The sequence below is a fragment of the Callorhinus ursinus genome, unplaced genomic scaffold, assembly GCF_003265705.2.
Source record: "Callorhinus ursinus isolate GAN/ISIS: 27379988/994484 unplaced genomic scaffold, GSC_fseal_2.0 scaffold3, whole genome shotgun sequence".
NCBI classification, from domain to species: domain Eukaryota; kingdom Metazoa; phylum Chordata; class Mammalia; order Carnivora; family Otariidae; genus Callorhinus; species Callorhinus ursinus.
Window position 1 is genome coordinate 65,302,684 of NW_027397065.1, and position 25,796 is coordinate 65,328,479.

Genomic DNA, 25,796 nt, shown 5'->3' on the forward strand with positions numbered 1-25,796 from the left:
TGGAGAGTTTAGGTGACCTCTACTTATACATTTAAAAATAGTATCCATTATCTATAGGTCTGAAGTTGTATCCAGCTCTTTTTACACTTAGGAAAAATTTAAGAAAATCTTTGGTCAGGCAATAACGAACAATGTTCATTATTTGATGTATATTTCAAGAGGGTGATTTCCCATTATTTGACCTGAATCTGGTGAAATAAAAATGATAACACTATGGGCACTTTAAGATGAATTTCTCTAAGAAGAATTCCTAAGAGGAAGAACTTTGCAATTGTAAATGTGAGACTGGAATGAGTTTCTTCTTTCTTCTTTTCTTAAATAACATGATCATTCAGTGAAAACTAAGAGCCAGGTAGTCTTTTTGGACCATCGTGCTTTGATTCCATTTAACTTACATCTATTTTTTAATAATGAAAATGCTAAGGGGAAAAACAAAATTTGAATGAATAAAAATGTATCTATGCCATAGGGATTTGAACATAATCTGCCAGCATCTTAAATGTAACCGGGGTGGGGGGGGGACGTTTCTTCCTCAGTACCACTCACCCGACCACATGGAAGCTTCAGTTTCTAATGAAAGACCGGCTTTCACTTGAAAGCTGGATTGTTTAGTCTTCAGTGTAGCCATTCAATGTTGAAATAGAAACAGTTCATATGTATGTTTTTCCTAAATTGCAATCCAAATTAAATATTTGGGGGGATGGGACATATAAAAATATGTTATAAATAATTGAATGTTTCTGATATTCCAATGGCTACAGTAGAGGATTAATCCTTGGGCTCCAGTTTAATAGTTCCCCAATTTTAACAATCATCAGAATTCCCTAGAGGGCTTATTAAAACACAAATTGCTGGGCCCCTCCAGGAGTTTTAGATTTGGTAGGTCTGGAGTGGGGCCAAGTATTTGTGTTGTTAGTAAGTTCCTAGGTGACCACACTTAAAGAGCCACTGCTCTGGTGGATGCAGCCAGGTATTTCAATTTCATTAGCCTTTTATCTTTTTCCATGCCCTTCCAGTTAAATGTCACTGATGTTTATAACACTGACATTTCATTTACTGCTAAGTGGCCTGGTAGCACCCATTACTATAAGTCAAGTCGGAAAGCAAGCACTGGAACGATGCCAATGCCAATACGTGGGCAGGCCAGTGGAACTAGAGACAACATCATTCCCTGATGTTTGTTCCATAAAACTCTAGCCCCAGTAGATACTCTTCCAAGAAAGAATTCTGCAGCCAAAATATTTGGGGATATTACATATTGTATTTCCCACTTCCTTAGAGATGCATATTGACATATTTTTTAAAGTCCTGCGTTAAAAACTTTTTTAACTTGGCCTAACTCAGTATTTTCAGCAATTAGTTGATTAGGGAAAACTTTCTTCATTCAGCCCCTAATTAACAAGTGGTAGGTAAGGTCATGGGGTTGAAAAGCTGTGTTTTATGAATCGATAACGTGGGGCAATGGCAAATGGGTTGAAGAGAATAAGAAATGATTTAAGAACACCAAAATACACTTGGCAAAAGGCATTTCAGTGTCAAGATTTGGGAGAAGGAGGGTAGAGACTGATCTATTATGCAGAGAAGAATAGGACGGAGTCAAAGATGTCAACAGCAGGAAGCAAATGTAAGTTTGAAGACAGAAAAAAGGAGATAGCTCCTTAAATCAGAAGAGATGATCTCATTATAATGGTATCAAATGATCCATGAGATAAACGGATAATCAATCAGTTGTGTTCACCTCCAATGATGTTAATTTTAAATACTAAGCATTAAAATCGTAACTTCCTTTTAATGAGGAAACCTATGACACATGCCAAAAAACAGCATTTCTATGTAACAGAAAGACTTCTAAATCATGATTGCAAATTCACTTATTTCAAATATTATTAAACACAACAGAAATGCAGTAAAATAAAAGCAAAAAATGTTTGAAAGTTCTTAGTTACTTAAATTGAGCTAACTGCATGACTCCAATGTATATATTTTACTGGTTGAACTTGTATTTGCTTATGGTTTGTTTGGGGTGTGTATACTTTTAAATAAGGAGGCTCTTAAAGCATGTGCATTATTATATTTAACTTGATTTGGTAACTAATGTGCATAGTACATTTAATTTTTTTTTTAATTTTTATTTTTGAAGATTCTATGATGATCCTTCATTTGCTTTTATTGATCACAATGAGAAAGCAAGGAATAAATACTGTAAATGAGAAAATTATTCTCCTATTAGTAAATGGGTAGAGCTGAGCATAAATTATAGCCCTTAACATTTTGGCTAAAATTTATATCTCAGTGTTAACTCATCAGGTGGCTCAAGTTATATATCATGTTACATAATTAGAGAAGGATGAAATTCTCTTTGGGATCATGGTTATGTATTTTTAAATGGCAAAATAAAGATCCTTTCTTCCCATCATTTTGTGAACTTGCACACTCTTGGCTTGCAACTGCATTTGGCAATTTATAATGAAAAGTTAAGAAAAGGTACACATGACAACCCCATTTGAATATACCCTGAAAAAGCCAACTGTATATATTTATAACTGCATTTCAATCTTTAATTGGTTATTATAGCAGCTTCAACATAAATCTAATTAAGATGCTGTTAAGAGTCTAGGATTTTCTTCTGTCAACTATCAATTACTTAAAAATTTTACCCCCCTTTATTTCACAGAAACAGTTGAAAAAATAGAAAAAAAATTACATGAAATTAGGGTGAGGACAAGTACAACTTAAAGTGGAAGGTCAAAACTGGGAGGAGGTATTGGAAAGCAGATATTGAGATCTAGGTACCCTTGCATGGATATGGGCACTAGTTTGGTTCTGAACTTCTGGTCAGCCAAAATAGAAAAGGAAGTATCATCATTTAGATGTGCTAATTATCTAACCACTCAGAGGAAGGGTTTCCTGTCCCTTGATTCTGAATGAAATTTCTCACCTAGGATTTCATATACGGGCCATTAAATGATGTAGTGGGCATACTATCCCCTCAGAAAATAAAATATGAGGTTATTATTGGTATAATGAAAGTTTCACCTCCACTGCTACGTTATACTGTGAAGGGAGTTGAGGACTTCATACCGAAGTGCATATCAGTGAAGGCAATTTGATGAGAGCTCAAGAAAATATGGTTCAGTGCATAGCTTTCTGATGGCATAGCTTAGCCCAAGGATAACACCTATAATTTCTACGATGAATGGATATTCTGTATACTAGATATCTCTAAATTATTCCCCACAAGCATCACTTTTCTTAGTAGGACCTTTGCTAAAATCCAGGCTACAAAACGACTGAGGTTATATTCTTTGGCAAGGGCTTATGGTTTATAAGGCCTTGCCAAAGATTCAGTGTATACAACAAAAATATTCAGTGTATACAACTAACAGATCTGGCTCTCTTCCCTGAGGCAGTTGGGAAATGCAGAATTACACTGAACCATATCTATCTTTATCTGCAGTACCTTTTCTTTTGAGTGAAGTGTCACCTTTCTTCCCTTTTCCTTCCTGAAGAGATTCTTGCTTACCATGCAAGGACTCTAAACAAAATTCAAGACATAAACATTATTGATGATTTTCTTTAATATTCTGGGCTATATTACTCATACACAATCAAATGCTATTTCTCACAGATAAACAGTTATATTTGTGACATCTTCATTTGAGCTAAAATTAACCTGCAGACAGACTGGATTAAAACTTCTTGAATGACAGCCCTGATAGTGTTACTTGATTTGTCACACTGAGAAGTTTAGTCCTAAGTTTAGTATCAATATTTGGTAGTGGACTTGATTGTAAACTCTTCAGTGCAATATAACCTGCAGAGTTTTAAAAGTCAGTTACAAGTTCATTTGAAGCATATGGCTCTATTTTTATTTATTTCAACTAAATGATCCTTATACAATAAGACAACTAAATCTGTAATAAGAATGATGCCAAAACACCTTGAGGAAGAGCTGAATAACCACACTGTTTTGAGATGATGCATCCTTGAGCTTTTCCTGACCTCACGCCTTGTAATTTCTACATTTCCATTTTGCATTGACTATAACTTGCAATGTAAAGGATGGTTTGGATATGGTTATCTTGGATTCCTTGAACTCCTGTTCAAAACTATACTGGAAGGGGGAAAACAGGAAACTGATCATCTAAAGGTCAATAAGGCATCCCAAATAATAAATTAGTTCCTTGAAAAAATTCCCTATATTCCACATTATTCACCAAACAAGTTCAATCATTATCTACCTTTTGCCCTGGGCTACAGTTTATTCTTCATTGGAAGGATGGACATATGGGACAATTTAAATGCCTATGATGGAGAGATCCTATCTGATCTACTATTTATATTTAGAAGTGATAATTATAAGAATGTGTAAATGTATAGCACATGCCATATTTAAACTTCTCAGATACGAAAACCAAGACTTCATAGAAAGAAGACATAGAAAAGGATTAACCTTGAAACTTGGTCAGCGTCTATAAAAAGACTTTTAAGTATCCAAATAGCCAACTGCCAAACTCAAAAATAAGTAAACAAACAAACAAAAAAATAAAAACCAAATATTTGAACTAGTTGCTTTTTTAGAAATAAGCCTAATAATAATAATAACAATAAAGTTTAGATAAGCTCCTACTTCCTGTAATAACAATACTTTGGGTAACCAACTATTTAGCTCTAAACTAGCTCTAAACAAGGCAACAGAGAATAGAAGTTACAGATAGAGATATCTGAATTTATAAAGGACACTGAATTTATAAAGCATTGTGGGCAAGTCTAATTTCGGCTGGGGCAACATCTACTCTACCTGTTTTTTTTAAAATCAGTTCTAAAATAGATTCTGAAATCTCCAAAAATATTTTTAAATAGCAGCATGGATATAGTACTATTATATTCTGTCACACTGACAGCTTAAGTTTTAAATTAAATTCTGAAGTTTGGTAGTGGATTTGATAATAGACCCTTTAATAGAATGTAACTGTGAACTCCTTCAGATTTAATCCCAAGTTCATTTGAAGCAGATATAAAATGTAGAACTATATACAATGCAGAACCATATGGGGACAAAATGACTGTTTGTACTCAGTGCCCTATGCCTCCTTCTTCACTGTTTCTACCCTGATTTTTTAAAAGAATTTTTGGTAAATGATTCTTCTTTTTTTTTTAAAGATTTATTTATTTATTTGACAGAGAGAGACACAGTGAGGGAGGGGACACAAGCAGCGGGGGCGGGAGAGGGAGAAGCAGGCTTACCGCGGAGCAGGGAGCCTGATGCGGGGCTCGATCCCAGGACCCTGGGATCCTGACCTGAACTAAAGGCAGATGCTTAATGACTGAGCCACCCAGGTGCCCCAGAAATTCCTCTTTTCATCTCAACTTCTAAAGATTGTAGTTGGGTGTTTGAGATGGACATGTTCAGAAGCCTCAGGCTTTCATTTCTGAAAATGTTTCATTTGAAAAAAATTGTTAATTACTTATATAAAAATAAACCTGCCAGGAACTTTCCCCTCTAAAATTGCTTCACTAAGCTTCCCTGAGCTGTAAGGGCAGTCGCCCCTTTCACTGCCTCGCTCTACTGCCCCCTCGATGCCCACGAGCACAGAGATCTCTTTCCATTAAGGCATTGTTGTTGGAAGGCAGTAATTAGGCCTCTGGAGATTAACACTTGGATAAGTTTTTAAAGATCAGGCAGTAGGCCTGTCCTTGGTGAAAAAAAGAGACAGATGCAAGCACTCCTTTAAGCAACAATAGCTTTATTATTCCTCCCATGCACAGTATTCAAGAATACAATTTTAAAATTGCAAGCAAACTTCAGAAACTTAAAGACTGAACTGTGTTACAACCAGAAACACCAGAGATTGGTTTCGGGGAATGGCTCAGGTACACAGGTCACCCAGATTTTGAGCGGACCAAGGGGGAGGTCGCGGTAGGACAGTCATGGTCAGAGGTTAAAGGACTATATTGGATAAGTCTAGGCTACTCGAGCCACTGTGAAAACTGTTCTCCCCAGTTCTAAACAGATTTCTATTTTTTCTCCAGACCTCTGAATTTATTTTTAATTCCTAATGAGGTAGTGGGAAAAGGGCATATATATTTAATTTATGGCTTTGTTCTTTATTGTTCATATGATAAAAAAACATTTCTTTAGAATTTGTGTGTTTTGCCTTTAGTTAAACCCCATTTTATTGGAATACAATGGTCTTTAATAGAACATAATGTATGTTACTTAAGTCTTTAAATTTATTTGTTTAATATAAATAAATTCAATTAAAAAATTCACATCCTTCTCAAATGTCCACGAAGCACAAAGATTCTGGAGTTTAAAAATACAATGCTGACACAAGATCAAGGATTCCTGGGTCGACTTGTGTAATGCACAGCCAGCTACTTACAAAGCTAAAACTAGACCTGAGAGCCACATTTGTTTCCTATACAAAGCACCAAACTGGTACTAACATTCTACCAATATCGTGCATTGCAACGGGTGAGCACTTCACTTTGGTCATTATATTTATTGTCTACCACTTAAGTTAATGGCCCTTCGTGGTTAAAGATGTAGAAAGAACTTAAGCTAAAAAAATACACCCTACACAAACTCTTTATCCGTATATATTATAAATTACAAACATATACATTTCCTGAGAAGCCGGATGCTCATTTCTATCGTTTTATTATCACATATACTCCCACAGATGATGAAGTTACATATGAATTCTAGACCCTGATGAATGCTGTTGATTTGTTCCCTTATTCTTATGAACAACTGGCTGTACTAACTCTTATTTTCTGAAAATGTTCTCACTCTACAAAAAACATCAGTCTACCGTTCAGCAAACAGACATCTGTCCTTTTGATCTGCTCTGAGTTCCTTCTGGTTATTCTCTGTGCCCTCCCTAGTCTCGCCCATGGCCTTATTCTAATCAGAAGAACTGGGTAGGAGGACTCCACTTTCCCTCCATGCTCTTAGCTACTGAGGACTTTCCCACTTCTGTCTGAGCACCTCACCATACCACTGAAGTTGCTCAAAGTCTGAATCTAAATAAGGGCATTGGTACTGCGATTTATAATTCTTTTCTAAGTGAAGATAAAAAACTGGAAAACAGGATTATAAATTATTCTGTCAATCACCTGATGATGGTTTCCCTTTTGCTGGAGAAGTTTTTGAATGGGTTTCCTTCTCCTTTTCTGGCTCAAGAGGAGGAGGGGGAGGAGTAGGCCGAGGCTCAGCCAGTGGGACTTCTTCTTTTTTCTCAGCTTCCTTTTCTTCTAATTTCTTTTTAACTTTGAAAAGATAAGAAAAATGGACCTTTATTAGAGACTCTAGACACCTGCTATTTTACTTGAACCAAGATAAGCCTAAATTAATATAAAATTGCCCATACTGATTTAAGTTTAAATTCATGTTTTAAGGCCTTCCCTTAAATCATCCAGTCCTTAAAGCTAGGATTTGAAGCCTTCTCTGCCTGGTTAGAAACGTTGTTTTCTTTTCTTTTTTTTTTTTTTTTTTTTAACATATAATGTATTTTTTGTTTCAGAGGTACGCTCTGTGATTCATCAGTCTTACACAATTCACAGTGTTCACCATAGCACATACCCTCCCCAATGTCCATCCCCCCATCACCCCATCCCTCTCACCCCCCACCACTCCAGCTACCCTCAGTTTGTTTCCTGAGATTAAGAGTCTCTTATGTCATTTACTTTGTGGATAATGATGATGATGATGATGATGATGTGTGTGTGTGTGTGTGTGTGTGTGTGTGTGTGTGTGTGTGTGTTATGGAACCTGGACTGGATCGCCCAAAAGAAGAACCAAGCGGCACTCGGAGATCTTGGAGGGTAGGAGGTTTATTTAACGCCAGCGGGCTCAGAGGAGAGTGTTCTCCAAAGGTCTGAGCCCTGAGCACAAACAAAAGGGGCAATTTATACACTTCTACTTCCATATACTTGGTACTTTTGGCACGTGCTTGAAGCGGGGCAGGGAGGAGGACCTGGATGGGTGCGTGCGGGAAGCAGAGCAGGGATAAGAACACGGAAGAGCCCTGGGGCAAGGACTGGGACTCTCTCACTGGCTCAGTCGGCCATCTTAGGACACAGATTTTCCTTATCATGTGTAGCAGGTAGAAAGGCTTGTTGACAAGGGATGCCAAATGTAAAAGTAACAATCTAAATGTAGTTAATGTAGTGGAATAGGAAAATAAAGGATTACTTCAAAATTAACAGTGGAAAACCAAGGTAAAGAACGCATGAAGAGAAGGTGAAGAACAAAGTGACTGAAGCCTTGGGGGTGGGAATGAGACAGAAGGGGAAAGCCTTCCAGACTTCTGGGAGTAAATGCATGCAAAGTACATAGATTAGTGCATAGTACTCAAGTCTTCTTAATAATTCTTTATCTCAAGCAGAGACTATTTATTGGACTTGAATTGTGCCTCAAAGGAAAGGATGGGTCCTAACAATGAGATCAAACTCCCACCACTACTGTTAATAAGTAGTAAAAACAACAGTAGGGGGGGGGCGCCTGGGTGGCTCAGTTGGTTAAGCAACTGCCTTCAGCTCAGGTCATGATCCTGGAGTCCCTGGATCGAGTCCCACATTGGACTCCCTGCTCGGCAGGGAGTCTGCTTCTCCCTCTGACCCTCCCCCCTCTCATGTGCTCTCTCTCTCTCTCTTTCTCTTTCTGTCTCAAATAAATAAATAAAATCTTAAACAAAACAAAACAAAAAACAGTAGGCCCAGTTCTGGTTGCCAGAGATAGGTCAGTAAAACAAAAGAGAAAAATCGCTGCCCTCTGAAGCCTGCATTTTAGCGGTGGTTGGCAAACCATAAACATGATGAGTAAGTTACTTTATAGAAGGGGTGGGTGGTGGCAAGTGCTATGGAGAAAATAAACAGAAGAGAGTAAAGAGGATCAGAAGTGCTGGGGGGCAGCCTTTTAAGTTTTAAATAGAGGGCTGAGCAGTGTAGAGTAGCCCATCAGCCTGGGGGCCTGGAGAGGAGGACATGGCTGGTTCTTGCTTTTGTAGGCTCTTCTTGCCAGTATGGCCCTTTGCCTCTCACCATTCAGGTTCACCCTTCCTGTCCGGCCCTCCCCGGCCTCCCTGGCCTCACCAGCCCTCCTCGTTGGACATGGCAGCAACTACTGACTTTACCATGGGCCATGAATACCCTCACTCTTGTGTGGCTATTTCTTTTTATACGTAGTCCCTCTGCCCTTAGATTCTTTTCAATTCAGCAAGCAAGGAGGCTTATTCTATTAGATGTTTTTTCAAAGTGCAAAGTAAGGTTTTTTTTTCTGATTATAAAAGTAATACAGAATTATTGTTTGCAAAAGTCCAACAATTTAGACGAATAAGCAGAAAGGGAAATTGCCTATTAAGTTTCTGTCCCCCTCTTCCTCCACGGTCCAGTACTGTGGAGACTGCCAGATTCTTTCCTGTGCATATATATTTAGTAGGGTATTTAGTATATTTAGTAAAAGTACATACTTTTAAAAAAAAACCAGGACTATTTTTTATGTAACCAGCTTTTTCCTACTTAGAAGTATATAATGGTCACTTCTTTACCTCAGAATATATACAGAAGTACCACATCCTTTTATTTTTTTTTTATTTTAACTTAGTCAGGAGGTTTAATTCAGAGCATTGGGCTAGGTCAATGTTTATGGTTTTAATGAAAAAATATCTGTTCAAGTGATTAACCAACAGGAATGTAAAGTGAATGTAAACTTAACTAAGTGGCAGTTGAGCTGTTGATGTATTTAGTGATTGGAATGTAAAATCTTCAGGAAAATGTTGAAGTGAGTCTGATAGCTGGCAAAAACAAACTGATTCTAACCTGTAGATGTTTGAAGCTACAGCTTAGAATTGGTGTTTCTGCCTCCCAACCAAGACTCTTAAGATCACTGTGGGTGGTTTCCTCCAGCCTCCAACCTAATTTCTGACGGTCAAATAACGTATTAAGCTGCTTAAATAATATATGGATTGGTATTTGTTTTGTCTGAGAGTTTCACATGGGTGGTTATTGGGAGGAGACATTTGGATGTGGGAGTTTGTCTTCCTAAGCGTGTGCTCCTGGATCCTCATGGTATTTATGGCTTATACCTATGTGCTAGTTTGGGGTCAGCTAATTGATACATTATGGTGGTTAGGTCATGAATGTAGTGACAGGAAACAGCATGCTATCAAGGCAGTTTTAGAATCCTTGTGGTATTATTTGACCTTTTTTATTATACCAAGAAGATGCTGCTGTCAATACAATTAGGGGTGACTGATAAACAAAAGAGAAAGATTTATTTTTCAAATCATTTTGCAAAGGTAAAATTCTCCATTGAATTCTGGCTTTGGCAGTGTATTAGCCTAAGATCCTTTTCAATAATAAATTTCAATAATACTACGAAAAGCTAGTGGGAAATTATTATTGGTTGAACGAAGGAGGAAGGAGGTCAGGATAGTTTAATGTGATAAGATGTATTCCGAAAGAAGGCTTATAAAATAAGTAGTTAATAATCAGTAAATTCACATCACATCAAGATTTGGGGAAAATAAACTGTCTAGGGTTTCCATCCTAAAAGGAGGGTTAACTCCTGAGGTTAATTTTAACTCTGCTATTTTTTTTTTCACATGAAAACAGTACTTTCAGTGAGATGACTTATTTTGATGAAATTAAAACAAACAGAAAAATCTCTTATCTAGAAACATCTGCAGCAGAGAGCTAGAGAAGATACTTGTAGACAGTATAACCCAAATAAAAAAGAGAACTTTGTAATTGTGTTTTCATTTTTCCCTAAGTTCATTAAAACCACCCATTTTGGTTACATAAGTTCAGAATTATAAAGAAATGTAATTACCTTTATTCTCTTTTTTCATTATTTCTGTCATAAACATTTCTTTTACTTTATGGCATAAAGACTCTTTATCTACTTCAGCATTGATTTTTATCAAAATATTTTCTGGCTCTGTAAACCATTGCTCCAATAAAGGCCAGTTGTCCAAGAAGCCTATAATCCTGCAAAAATATTGTATGATAACATATACCGATTAAAATAGTTGAGCAACATTAGGCATGATTTACCCGGCACACATAAGGAAAAAATAAGCGGCCAATACAGTTAAAACTGAAAAAGCAACTCTAAAAAATATACAGGCAGTGGAATATTAATTACTTTGAAGAAGAAATTATTTAACCATCAAGCCATATTTTTATGAAATATATGAGAGTAAAAGAAGATTTGAAAAGGCCACCATTTCAGGAAACCTTCAGTGTAAGTTTGGTTCACTCAGTGAAAATCTACAGAAGATCACCTGCACTCACGGTAGAATGAACTCTGAGAGCACTTCTCAAGGTAGCTACAGTTTGAGGTACAGCCTGAGGTCATTTGTTCTTCTCTTAGAGACAAAAGTTAAAGAAATCTCTGAGTAAACGTAGATAGCTCAGACTTACTTGCTTGACTCAAAAATAATCTTGGAACAATTCCTGAAACTTTCTTGCCTTCCTTGAGAATAGATAAACTCAATGTAGCTAATAAGCTAATTAATGTAGACAATTACTTTTCTCTGGCTCACCTCCTATTTTTAGACTTCTCCGGGTTTCATAAAATTGTCTAACTCTTAAGTTTTCTGTTCCAGTGAGCAAACTGTGCACAACCAAGAGAAGGGTGTTTTTTTGGTTTTGGGGGATTTTTTTTGTATAACATCATTTTAGCAAAATGGAAGTCATTTTAAACTATACTCTGGTCTGATGCCTAGCTCTTTAAAATATCATGATCTTCACTGGCATTTGCTGAATGAGGGCTAAATTAGGAGTCCATGTAATGAACCATTGAGGGAAGTGTCGCCTGATTTAATTCTCCTCTTCCCATTCTAGGATAACTTGCGCTCTGAATATGAAAGCTAGCACATAAATGTTTCACTCACCATCAAAACTATTTAGTTTTGTTTTACTTGTAAGAGGCTGAATGCTAGAAAATACATCTTTTTTTTTCCTATATCTGATGATTCCAATGTGACTGATGGTCAGTCTGTTCAAAGGGCAAGAAATAAGGAGGACAGTGAGTTCAAGACTAACCTATGCTGAATCTGATCTCTTAAATTCTGGTCCTCATCCATATCTTGGTTTTCAGCAGCTACACGTTGAGTGATGTCTTCATGAGTTTCACTTGAAAATGCTTCAGCTATGATATGAAAATTATTTAATTAGATAATTTGCTAAACCAAAGTTTCAGTAGCACTGCTAAAATTTACTGATGCAAGACATCCAAAATGATCTGATCCTGCCATTGATCCAATATTCATTAAAATATTTAACAACATGTTGAAAGAGTATAGTTTTGGGATCAGACTCAAATTTTCCTTGGAAACTGAGGAAAATGACATATGATACAACATTAAAGAGGAGCTGTAGTTTCAATGTGTAGGATCTCAGGAGTGACTCGGAAGAGGTGAGAATGAAAAGTGATAGGTCATCATGAAAAACAAACTAGGAAATAATGAGAAAATCAACACTATGGTATAAAGATTAAGAATGAAATAACAGGGTGGCCATAAAGTCAAAACATATGTAAAAATTATCTGGTGACAGTATGTTACAATCCAGTAAAGTAAATCACCTTTCTTTCTAGACTCTGTGATCTTTCCTTATAGGGTAGACATAAAGGAAACTGACCACAAGAGACCAAAAACAAAAACAAAAACATCCTCAACAGCTCTGACTGAGTCCTATTCAGGATTAAATGGTACAAAGTCCAGAAAACTCATGAACTTAGAATAAAAAGAAAGTCATAAAGAGGGAAGAGACCCTTGAACTAGATTAAAAGGAATTCAGTCAATGCAAGAGAACACTGAAGGGTGACCTAATCTTGTTCAGGAAAATGGAGAACCCTCACAGGATATAGCAATCAGTTTTCTCCGTTTACATTTAGGATAGAAAAAGATGAAGTGATTTAGAATACAGAATAATGCTTTTAGGTTATTTATAATACCTAAAGATTACTGGTGTCCATGATAGGTGGTGGAAGAATGTGGGAGCTCTTCTCAGGAGGCGCTAACCTGCACCATTTCATGGTCACTCTCTCACTTTGTCGAGGACTTCAGCACATCTATCAGCATGCCTCTATCCCCAACTCCACCCTGGCACGGGTCTCCCTTCCCCTTCTCTCCACTTGTGACACTCTCTTTCCAAGTCCATGTCCACATCCTGGATTTTGGGATCATCTTGAATGGCTCCATCTCTGCAGTCTTAAAGACCTACACTCCTACTATTTGTCTTTCTAGCACTCCCATATACCTGATGAATCTTTCCAACATCGTCCAGTCCCTACACCCTTTCTCCCAAATTTACCTGCATTATCTTGACTTTTTATTTTCTAGCAAACCTGAGTTGCATGGTTGAACACGCCAGCTTCTCTCCCTCATCGAACAACTTCGATTTGTGTCCTTGAGCTACACCAGCCTTAGCTGATATTTGTCTCTCTTTCCAAGTCTATACTTGAACTGGTAGGCATCTTTGAAGGAAAATACAATTTCATGACTTGTAACCTCACTAATTCCTTGGCTCAAAAATCAGCTGAGTAGATAGATAGATAGACAGACAGACAGACAGACAGATAGATAGATAGATAGATAGATGATAGAGAATCTGAGATAAACTTCTTGAGAGTTACCTTCACTCAAGCTCTCCACCTCTTCACCTCCCATTCATACCTCAGTCCACCCCAGACCATCCTTCATGGCCCCCTACTCCATTGAAATAGCTCTCATTCCATTCACCAAAAACATCAAGGCCAATGGACATCCTTATCTTACTTGATTTCTCTGTTGTATTTATAGTTAAAATTTAGCACACAATTCTTAAGTACTTTTACACATATTATCTTATTTTCACAACATAACTTGAAAAGCAAGATCATGATTCTGTAATGGGCCCCACATTGCACAGGTCACAAATGACAAAGCAGGGATTTGATTCCAGTAATCTGACTCCAGGTTCTGGACTTCTTTTTAATGCTTAAGCTGTTTGTTGAACTATACCCACTGAAAATAATGCATACATGAATATTTAGCTCAATGACCTCACAAACTGAAGACAGCACCCAGATCAATGAGCAAACATTATCAGCCTTGGAAGCCTCTCCCGTTTCTTCTCAGTTACTGTTAGTCACAGAAGTTACCCTTATAGGGCCTGCACTCAAAACCTCTCTATTCCTCTCCCCATACTATGAACACTGCTGCTCCCTCTCAGGCTGGCCGATGAACTGAGGCACTGGTTAAAAACCCAGGCAGCCATCTAGTCTCCCATTCTGACACAGCTTTATGCTCCTAGACTGCCTGTTCCCTCTCCTTAGGTCTCCCTGGTCTTTTGCCTACTGGGTTTGAGTCTGGCGCCTTTTCTCTCTGCCCAGCCTTGGCTGGCCCAATGTTCAGCCTTTGAGCCCACCAGGCTTTGGCTGTAAGCTGCTTCCTTGTGATGCTGTTTTTCAGACTTCTCCACAGATTCAAGCATTGCATGCAGCTTGCTGCACCCGACCCTAGAGACTGGGCTCTCACGCCCCAACCTGGGCCTCAGGACCCCAGCCCCTACTGGTCTGGGATGAGAATAGTACAACTTGATTTTGAAAATCTGTCCTTTCTTGGCTTATGAGACACTGCTTTCCCTGGCTTTCTTCCTCTCTCTAGCTGCTGCTTCTAAACACTTCTTCCTTTGCTCTCCCCAGTAAATTCTGATGTTTCCTGAGGGTCATCCTGGATATTTCTTTAAAGCACATTTTTATTCCTAGGCGATACCTCTCACCTTCAAATCCTTAACTTTAGGACATGCTTCCTTCCTGACATCTAGCCCCATTTAGAGAACTGTTCTCTCAACATCTTAGCTTAAAAGTCCACAGGCACTTCAAATTCGACATTTCCCTACAGGATCTCTATGTGTTTCTTTCCATATTCTCTAAGTAAATGATATCATCATTCAAAACTGTGTAGGTCAGAAACTTGCATCCATCCCTTTCTCCCTGTGCTCCATCTCCCATCCTCGCTGATCACTGAGTTCTGTGATTTGCCCTGTAAATACCACTTGAAGCCCACCATTCTCACCTTGCCTCTCTCAGCTGTCATAATCCTTCTGTTGTTTTTTAGAGGATAATAGTTTTCTCATTGGTTTTATTGCTTCCAACCTCACTCCCCTTCCAATGCATCCTCCATCCTGAGCCAGAATGACCATTATAAAATGCATATCTAATTGCACTAAATCTCAGCTTTAATATCATTCAGTGATTTCACATGGCTTCAGGAAGATGTTCAAACACCTTAGCTTGGGGCAAGAGTCCAGCTGGCCCATGCCTACTCTCCAGGCTCGTTTCTGCCCCTCAGCCCTACTAGCTCCTTGATGTTCTCTAGATGGACCATGCTCACCTGCCAAGGTTTGTGATGTGTTTCTCTCTACCTCTCTTCCTTTCTTGGCCTGGTTAACTTCTTCCCATGCTAGGTACACCTAACTATATTATAATAATAGCACACAACTAACTGTATTATAATAATCAGCTTACTTTTGCTTCTTACACTACAACTTGTAGACAGGGATTTGCCTTTCATTTGTGTATTATCAGTTCCTGGCAAATTATAAATCTTAGATAAATGTTTACTAGTGGCACCATTTTAGCTACCTTCACTCTAGACCAGTGCTATCCAATAGAACTTTCTGAGATGATGGCAACATTCTACACCAGTGCTGGATGATATGGTAGCTACTAGCCACATGTGAACATAAAATGTGGCCCGTGTGACCGAGGAGTTGAATTTTTAGTTTATTAATTTTAATTAGTTTAAATAGCATGTGTGGCTGGTGGCTGCCATGTTGGACACACAATTCTATACTGCAAACTCTTGGTTCCTTAGCTACAATTTCCACCAAATTCTTTGAAGAGAAAATCCATTTCTTCTTTATTGCTCTACATGCAGTGCATAGCACAATGTTTGGCACGCAGCAAGCATGCTATAAATAACAAATGAATATATGAATGAACAAAATATTATAGATGGGTAGAGTCTTATCTGTCTAAAATAGTTTAAATGGGGTCTTGCTTAACATGAGGAGAGTAAATTGGCAAAATGATATTTCAAAGGCCATTCAACCTAATATTCTAAGAAAGAAAAATCTTTTTTTAAGAAAAATCTTAAGATGTGAAAGAATAACACTCTTTCTTAATTTAAAATATTTTAATATGAAAACTGCAGACTGATTTTCAAAGTTGTGGCTAGATTTAGCATACTCAGTTCTGATCAAAATAAGTAAGAACTATAAAATTAATGATTTCATCCTAGTTTTCATGGTTTAGGTAGCCCCAATCCAACAGCTGGCTCAGTTCACTTCAGACCAAGAAATATGCAATGTTAGAAACATATGGTAAAAAGAAAAATCACATTGTGCTTTAATACTAATTTCTGAGGGTGGATAAATAAGACTGAGTGTATATGTGCACAAAATCTGACAAAGGAGAAGCTCACCCTGTAGTAGTGGAGAAAGGGAATTTTTAAGCCTAATTATAAGTCAAAGGTCAAGAATTAAGAAATTAAACCATTTAGATGTTAACATCAGCTTTGACAAATCTGCCAGAATCACTTGTCATGTAATTTTGATAGGGAACTGAAAGAACTCAAGGTGGACTGAGTTGGACTTCTTGAAAAATTGTTGCCAATTGATTTCCTCCTGTTTCTGAAACATACAACAGTAAGCTTCCTATGGAGGCCCGAGAGGGTAGGCAAACCTTCCGAGGCCCTTGTAGGGTTATAATCAGCTTCCAGGAACCCTCTTTTCCACAGGTCTCTGTGTGCCCTTTGTAACAACTTGACATATCCACTTTCAAGTCAGATTGATCTTGAGTGCGGGGTCCGGTTCTGTCGCCAGTGGGCCATGGGTTGGCAGTGTTCTCAGCCAATTCTCAGCTATGTCCTGAACAGGATGGGCAAGTTGGCTGGAGAAGTAGAATCATCACAGCAGCCAGCATAGCTCCTACTCCCTTGTATGGCTAGAAGTAAGTTCTCTCTTTTAAGATCTGGTAGACAGCATCCAGTTTACACTACTGGGCTCACCAGCTAAAGTAGTATCTAATGGTTTTGTCATTTCATTTAAGTAAACAGTAGACCTCAAAATCACACAAACTCAAAATAAGGATGAGTGTGACTTTGGACAAGTCAGGTGTTCATGCTTTGAATTCCTATCTATAAATAAAAACACTGAAATAGATGATTCCCTAGGTCTCTCCTAGCTCTGAATGTCATTGTATTAGTAACAATAGCAGTAATAAAAGAATGATAAGGATTACCATTTGTTAAAGGCTGATTTTTTAAAAAGGTAAAATCAAAACTCTGAAACAAAGGCAAAATGGCATTATTTAACTCTCCAGTTAATGAGGGACCAGTAAAATGTTACAACCAGTTCAAATGAGAACCCGAGTAACGGTCATATCTACAGTCAGGAATGCTAAAATAGATGTTAATAGATGAAAAACTGGTCACTCTGTATAGAGCAATCTAATACTTGAAATCTCTTCAAAAGTTTAGAAATTAATATATATTGATTGAGTAAAAATTCATCTGCTTGTCTATGCACAAGAATCATTTGACTTGCCATTAGTTTCTTACAATTTACTGTTATAGTAGGTCTGAGTCAAAGCCAAGGAAAGGCACAGACTTCTATAGATGCAGATAGTCCAAAGTGCCCAAAAGACTATACTCAACGTTCTACTGAAAGGATATCTAATAATCTCTTGTTCATTTCAAAGTCTTCCATAATTCTTCCTGATGTATTTGCTATCCTGTGCCAGATTCTCTCCTAAGTGTTTTACATTAATCTCATTTAATATCTGTGATATTGTGATATAAGAAGAAATACATACTTGGTCTTTTTCTCTGGCTCCTGACAAAGAGCTTGTAATTTCCTGAGTGATAGGTGTGAGGAGCATTTTTTCTTATTCATAATAAGCCCCTTTCACCTTATCTGAGTTAATGCTAGTGGGATGACTCTTGGAAGATGAGACCTGGTTGCCAGAGGAACCAACCATGTGATTAGAAGATTGGAACTTTCAGCCTTGACCCCAGACTTCTTGGGAGGGGTGAGGGGCTGAGGGCTGAGTTAATCACCAGTGGCCAATGATTTAATCAATCGTGCTTTTTAAAACAGCCATAAAAGCTCTAAACCAAGGGCTTTAGAGAACTTCTGGGATGGTGAACACATCCATATGCCAGGAGGGTAGTATAACCCAAACTCCACGGGGACCAAAGCTCCTAAGCTTGAGACTCTTTCAGACCTTGCACTGTATTTTTCTTCATCTGGCTGTTCATTTGAATCCCTTAGGATATCCTTTATAATAAACCAGGAATAGTAAGTGTTCTTTCTATGAGTTCTGTGAGCCATTATAGAAAGTTCAAACCTGAGGAAGGGTCATGGAAACCCCCAATTTGTAGCCAAGTCAGACAGAAGTGTGGGTAACGTGGGAAGCTACTACTTGAAACTGGCATCTAAAGTCGGGGACAGTCTTGTGGGGCTGAGCCCTTAACCTATGGAGTCTGCCCTAACTCCCAGTAGTTAGTGCCAGCACTGAATTAAATTGGAGAACACCCAGTTGGTCTCTCCCAAGAACTGGAGAATTGGGTGGTGTAGGAAACATACACATTTGCTGTCAGAAGTGTTATGAGTAAAGAAAGTTCTCCTTTAATACCTGTAACAATACAATTATAGACTGTGAAACTCAGGTTTAGAATAACAAAGTATCTTTTCCAAGGTCAAATACCTCATAACTTGGAAAGACAAGGTTCAAGAAGATGTGCTTTTCCCATAAGTATTTAATTTGAGGAATAAAGTAATACTTTCATTTCAATGGCAAAAAGTAATTAAATAAACCGTGAGTGTTGGAAGGACTGTTCAACTCCACCACGTGAGGACTTCAGTCAACTGATACTTGTTCCTCGGACTTCACGCACAATCTCAGGGAAGGATGTTACCAGATCCTTGCTTGCGGAACAGATGTGATTTATGACCTTCATTATGGTGACCCACCACAATGTACCAGACAGCCCCAAGAAGCTCCTCCACGCATGCAGATCTCAAAAAGGGTGCCCCTGTGCCAGGGGAGCTACCCAGTTGAGGGAAGGGTTCAGTGAGATGCATGCAGTCAGCACAGAATTCTCTGCTAGCTCTCTGCAGTGCTGAACACGAACAGTTAAAGCAAGAGGCAAATGCGCTCTGCTAGACAATTCTTTGGAAATCTGAAATGGATTCCTATTACCACTTATAATTGTAAATAGGAGTATTCACTGATTCAGTCAAAGAAGGAATGAACAAAGAGCTTTGAATTATAAAAAAGAATATCAAAACAAAGGAGAAAGTGTCCAGCTTACTCATTGTGTCATTCATGCGATCCAGCGAGGAATTATCTGAAATATCTAATAACATGACAAAATCAAATGCAGAAGGGGGAGGAGGCACTTCTTTGGAGGTTGTAGGATCAATAGCCAATGTGGATATTTGTGCTCTCTTTTCCTCCAGTTCTAGAACCTCTCTGCTGCAGCCTGTGAGAGCTTCTTCCAAAAGCTTTGCTTGGTTTAATGTCATTGGAAAACCATCCAAGACCCATCCTTGAGCCACAGGTATCTCACTAAGTTGAAAATGGACACACCATGAACATTTTGATAGATACAAGTACTTTGGAAGTAATAATACAATGAATCTTGCCTTTACCTTTCCTTTAACTCCACAGTAAGCTCCTTCCACGCAAATGTTATTACTTTACAGCTAAAATTAGGCCTATGAATGTACCACAATCACTCCTTTGCTTAAAATCTTTCTGTAGGTCCCTGCTGCCCTCCAAATCTATTCCAGAGGCCGTAACATGGTATTTAAAACTAACTGGCCACAACTTACTTCCCTATAATGTCTTGTCTTTCCCAGTCTCGTACTATTTACTTCAAACAAACTGATCTCCTCACTGTTAGGTGAGTATGTGTTTCATTTTCTAGCCTGTGTTCATAGGCAGTTCCTCCTTTGAACCATTTCTCATCTACACATTGTGGGATAACATACCTCACAGGGCGGTTGTAAGGATAAACTGAAATGATTCATTTTAAAAACCCAGCACCGAGCTTAGCACGCAGTGGGTACTCACATTGCCAACCTGAAGAGTCACTCTTATTCCCCCCCAGTCCAGCCTGGAGCCATAACTGCCTAATCTGAACTCCTCTGGCTCTCATTCACTTTGCTATAAAATTAATAATTATTGTCTTTCTTGAATGAGAAAAATTCAAATGAGTCTTCCTTATCTCAATTAGATTATAAGTTGCCAGGGCATTAGGAGCATTTCCTGGGGTTTTGCTTTCAGGGCAGCATCCTCCATAGAGAATAAGAGCTCCAAGAATTATTATTTGAGGTTTTTAAATTGAAAAACAACATGAAAAGGGAAGAAACTTCAACTCGGCTCTTCTAAATCCCTAATTGTGTAAAATTGAGATTCTGATTTTGGGATTAAAAGTTATGACTTCATTTCTTTCTCTGTTAGAACTCATATTAAACAATAGAATCCCCTTTTCGCCTGTGTAACCTCTCCTTTCTCATTGCCTTCCTATCCAGCACTGACCAGCCTTTGGATTCCTGGGTTCACTTCCTCCTCCTGAAACATAAAACAAGGAAGGGCACTGGCCTGTGACCACACAGTTAGGGTCTCTCTGCTCTATAATGTGTCCCTTGGCTTTTCCAAGTATCTAACTTTTCCTTAAATTCTCCGCAGGGAACACAGTCAGGTTCGAACCTGACCTGTATTCACATCTGCATGAGTGAAGTCAAGGCTGGTAAAGTGGGGGAAGTGAAATATACGAATGTATATCACAAAACATATCTTCATCTTGCTGTATGTTTTCTTATGTAGACAAGTAGTATTTATTAGATGTTAAAAAAACATTTCTATATAATTCTTTATATACTTCTATCTGATAAAGAATATATTAGTAGATTAAAAAATACATACTTAATAGCATTTACTAAGATGTTAACTAGCAACATGTCAGGAATGCTCTTTCCTTTCTTCAGCAACTTTTCTGATTTTGCACCAAGCCGAGCACGCACTGTCAGCTGTGAAAATAAACAATGAATGGTAGAGTGCAGCTAATTTAAAAGTCAGAATCTGATATTTGGGGGGAAAAATTAAATGGGCATGCTCTCTGGTGAAGACACTGATCATCTGGCACAATTCTGGAGTCAGCCAAGTATTTAGGGGAAATGTATATGTAGATTTTGAGGCTCCTCTGTTGTGGATCTCTCCTTTCCAAGATCTTCCTCTCAATTTTCAGCTGCTCTGACATCCCCAGCCTTCATTTCCTAATACTTTCAATCGAAACTATTGAAGATCTCTGATTGAGTGCTAGTCACTCTTGTGCTACGCAGACATGGCGTGTCTCTGGGATAACCTGTACGAGCATGGCTCTTGCCCAGTAAGTTCCCTTCATTCAGTGATCCAGTTTCATACAATTTCTGCTGGTTGGTGCTGCTTGTCTGTCTGCTGCTTTGCTTTTTATGGTCTGCTTTTGGCCTTCAAATAATTCACTTTTCTATCTTGTCCAGCCTTTATAATGTTATCTGAAGAAGGGCTAGTCCAAGAAAGCTGCTCTATCAACAGGAAATTCCCTAGAGCTTATTCTTAAATCAGCCACCAGTGAGTATTTTGTAAGTTAAATGATATTAGATCTCTACTTAAAACCCTGTAATGTTTCCTTGTTTACTTTAAATGTCCTAGTCATGCCTATAAGGCTGACCTGATCTTTCTCCCTTCCTGCTCATCTCTCTAACCTCATGCCTTACTATTATCCCATCTTGCTGGACAGGCACCTTCCTGCCTCATGGCTGCCATCCAGCTACTCTTACTGCCTGAAATGCTGCCCCAGATGCCCTTGGCAGGTTCTCTCAAACTTCTTTCAATCTGGTTAAACCTCTCTTTCTCAAGGAGGCCTACTCCATTAATACAGTAACCTTCCCTCTTTCCCCACCTCCTTGGCCTTAGCCTGTGCTTCTTACCCCTTACTCCACTCTACATTTTCTTTCCTCCTGGTTCATTACCATCTAATGGGTCATATAATTCATTTACTGTGTTTATGGTTTGTTATCTGTCTCTCTCTATTAGAGTGTAAATTCCTTAAGGTCCAGCAATCCTGTCATTTCTGTTCACTGATATATTCCAAATAATTACAACAGCGCACACACACAAGTGTGCCCTTGAAGTGAATATGGAATTTGGAGGATTTGTAACTCAATAAAGGCAAATATAAAAATACACGTAGTCTTTCTGCTGATTTATATTTCAAATATATGGAGTAAAAATTATAAAGTCCCCTTTATCACTGTCTCTAAGCCCATTTCCCTCCCCATTGGCTATCATATTTATAGTTTGGTGTATATCCTTCCAAAACTTTTTCTTTCTTTAAGTAGTTCTGAAATCTAAAATATTTGAAATCTAAAATTGTTTTCTAGGGGCACCTGCGTGGCTCAGTCAGTTAAGTGTCCGACTCTTGATTTCAGCTCAGGTCATGATCTTCAGGGTCGTGAGATTGAGCCCTGAGTTCAGGTCTCTGCTGGGCATGGAGCCTGCTTAAGATTCCCTCTTTCCCAAGAGGAACACTCTTACACTGTTGGTGGGAATGCAAACTAGTGCAGCCACTAGGAAAACAGTACGGAGGTTCCTCAAAAAGTTAAAAATAGAACTATCCTATGACCCAGCAATTACAGTACTAGGTATTTATCCAAAGGATACAAACATAGTGATTCAAAGGGGCACATGAACCCCGATGTTTAGAGCAGCAATGTCCACAGTAGTCAAGATATGGAAAGAACCCAGATGTCCATCAACAGATGAATGGATAAAGAAGATGTGGTATGTAGAGGGTATTATGCTAAGCGAAATAAGTCAGCAAGAGAAAGACAAATACCATATGATTTCACCCATATGTGAAATTAAAGAAACAAAACATAGGAGACCATAGGGGAAAGGAAGGAAAAATAAAATAAGATGGAAACAGAGAGGGAGGCAAACAATAAGGGACTCCTAACTATAGGAAACAAACTGAGGGTTGCTGGAGGGAATGTGGGTGGGGGGATGTGGTAACTGGATAATGGGCATTAAGGAGGGCACTTGATGGGACACCTGGGTGGCTCGGTTGGTTAAGCATCTGCCTTAGGCTTAGGTCATGATCCCAGGGTCCTGGGATCGAGTCCTGCATCAGGCTCCCTGCTCAGGGGGGAGCCTGCTTCTCCCTCTGCCTGCCACTCCCCCTGCTTATGGGCTCTCTCTCTTTCTCTGACAAATAAATAAGTAATTTTATTTTTTTAAATGAGGGCACTTGAAGTAATGAGCACTGGGTGCTGTATGCACCTGAGGAATCACTAAATTCTACCTCTGAAACTAATAATACAGTATATGTTAATTAAATTGAATTTAAATAAAAAATTAGAAAAAGATGTTAGTTGAAAAAAAAAAAGATTCTCCCTCTCCCTCTGCCCCTGTCCCCCCTAAAAAATAAAAATTAAAAAAAAATAAAATTTTTCCCAAGGAGAAATGCATAATAAAAGTAATTAAATGTAATAAAAATAAAGCAAATAAAATCTCAATACTATATGAGGAAATATTAGTTTCCATTAGAAGTAATAGTCAGTGAAATATAAATATTTTTCAGGGGTTACTACAAAATTCTGTAGAGTCACCACTAAGTCTAAGGAGAAATTCTGGGAAAAAAATTATTTAAAGGTAAAGAGAGTAGGAAAGGAAATAAAAGTAATAAATTAAGTGATAAAGAAAAATACATAAATATAAACTTGACATAAGACTAAAATTTTTAAAAAGCACGTATATACCTTCTTACCTGGCAAAACTGAATAGCAATTTCCACCACTTTAGAGATAAAGAATTTAAAGAAAATTAAGTCCTGGCAAAACTGAATAGCAATTTCCACCACTTTAGAGATAAAGAATTTAAAGAAAATTAAGTAACTTAGATTTAGTTAATATTTTACCATCATATTTACTTTAAGTAGGCTCCACGCTGGATGTGGAGCCCAACGTGGGGCTTGAACTCATGACTCTGAGATCAAGACTTGGACATTTAACCGACTGAGCCACCCAGGTGCCTCAACATCACATTTACTTTAAACCAAAGAGAAGCACATTGCTATTTCATTCCATTTGAAGACATATCAAGAAACTATGAATCATGACCTATTTCAATATACTAGTAGCCAAAATTAGGTTATAGTACTTACTTCAGAGAAATTATCACTTGATTTGACTTCTTCAACTCTTAGAGTTTTATTTGTATCTGTACCTATTAACAGAAAAAGTGGTAAGAACAAACCCAGTATTTACCACTAAAACCATATTAGTACTTGATCTTCTATGGCTTTGGACAGATGCGTTATTGGGTCCAGCCATGCCTGAGATGCTCAGAGGAAGGATCACCACAGCATGGCTTCACCGTCCTTCTACCACATTAAAATCCAGTCATTATGTGGCTTGGCGTTTTCTACTTCCTTCATTCCATTATGCCTCACCGATAATAGTATCATTAGAAGTTCTTAAATACAGCTTAGGTTTTCTTTTCAGAAAACTAGCCAAGTTTCTCAAGAAAATTTGTTGAAATGTTAATTCATTAATTTTTATTTTCCTAAATTATCAAGTTATAGGTAATAAACGTGTAAAAGTAGAAAATTCTAGAAGTCAGAAGTGTTGTTAGTTAAAATCTACAGAAAAAAACAAGTTTTCAGAGTCCATTTATAATTAACTGGACTTCTGTAATAAAATATGTCATACAATACTTACAATAGTTTAAAAGTCAATTAAAATTATCTTGTATTGAACACATAACTGAAATAAGGGACAGATTATGCCCTTTTAAAAGATGCAAAACTCAGCTGCTCTAGGAGACCTGCATGCTCACCACACTGTTCAGGGGTGATGGTGATAATGACTTTGGCACAGGGGGATCTGAACTTTATGCTAGAATATGAGGAAACTATTAAATACGGCAAGACTTCACTAGCATAGCTAGAAAAGACATTTAAGATTTAACATTGTTTTCCTTCACTGTTTCTAAAAAGCATCTGAAAGACTAGAACCCAGATCCCAAGGGAGATAACTTTTCATTAGGTTTGGAGGATTTGGTTCTATTTATGTGCCTTGCTCAAGGCTGGGAATAAACTTAACTTTGTCTAGGGAACCACTCTTCAGGTGGGTGCAAGAGACCAGACCCTGCAGCCTCCCTCAACACAGTGAAGGGCACAGCAGCACGCAGGGAGCCCCAACAGTACCACTCACCCAGATCTGCACAGGCGAGAAGAAACAATAAAATACCATCTCCCTGCAAAGCCAGGAAGAGGGAGGATTTCTCCTGACTGTTATCATAAGCACAACAAAACTGAGCAACTACTTGAAGGAGTGTAGAAAGATTCCTTCTTAATATTCATCTCTTATCACTAGCTGTAGACAAAGGTTAGGGACTTCTGTGTTTATCTTGCTCTCTCTGTTAAATGACCAGGTACACAACTATGCAAAACTCCCCCTTCTTTCCCTGAAAGCAAGTTTGTGCTCACATATACCTGCACGAACTATTTATCTGTCCACCTATCTAATGTAAATAATGGGTGATTTGTTTTGATATCTCACTTACTAAGTATAGTTTTATCTTCTGTTTCTGGCAATGCTTCCTCTGAAGCTGGATAAGGTGAAGATACATTCTGTAGATCCTTTGGAGAGAAAACACACACACACACACACACACACACACACACACA

At 38.1% G+C, this 25,796-nt stretch overlaps 1 protein-coding gene across 11 annotated transcripts in view; it reads right to left on the reverse strand.

Moving 5' to 3' along the window:
- The window catches only part of SPEF2 (sperm flagellar 2), a 173,241-nt gene that overhangs the window by 79,432 nt on the left and 68,013 nt on the right, over positions 1 to 25,796 (reverse strand). For 9 of the 11 annotated variants that reach the window (XR_012377616.1, XR_012377617.1, XR_012377619.1 and 6 more), the window contains exons 12-19: positions 25,673 to 25,748; positions 24,270 to 24,331; positions 20,993 to 21,096; positions 19,374 to 19,630; positions 12,055 to 12,160; positions 10,838 to 10,995; positions 7,123 to 7,275; positions 3,461 to 3,535 (exon numbers count right to left, since the gene is read on the reverse strand). Coding sequence is in view for 7 of the 11 variants with exons in the window: in XM_073891023.1 (XP_073747124.1) it covers positions 3,461 to 3,535; positions 7,123 to 7,275; positions 10,838 to 10,995; positions 12,055 to 12,160; positions 19,374 to 19,630; positions 20,993 to 21,096; positions 24,270 to 24,331; positions 25,673 to 25,748 (991 nt within the window). In the remaining 4 variants the exon portion in view is untranslated. The remainder of the gene's footprint in view (positions 1 to 3,460; positions 3,536 to 7,122; positions 7,276 to 10,837; positions 10,996 to 12,054; positions 12,161 to 19,373; positions 19,631 to 20,992; positions 21,097 to 24,269; positions 24,332 to 25,672; positions 25,749 to 25,796) is intronic. The other 2 variants (XR_012377618.1, XM_073891028.1) reach the window with 1 other exon arrangement.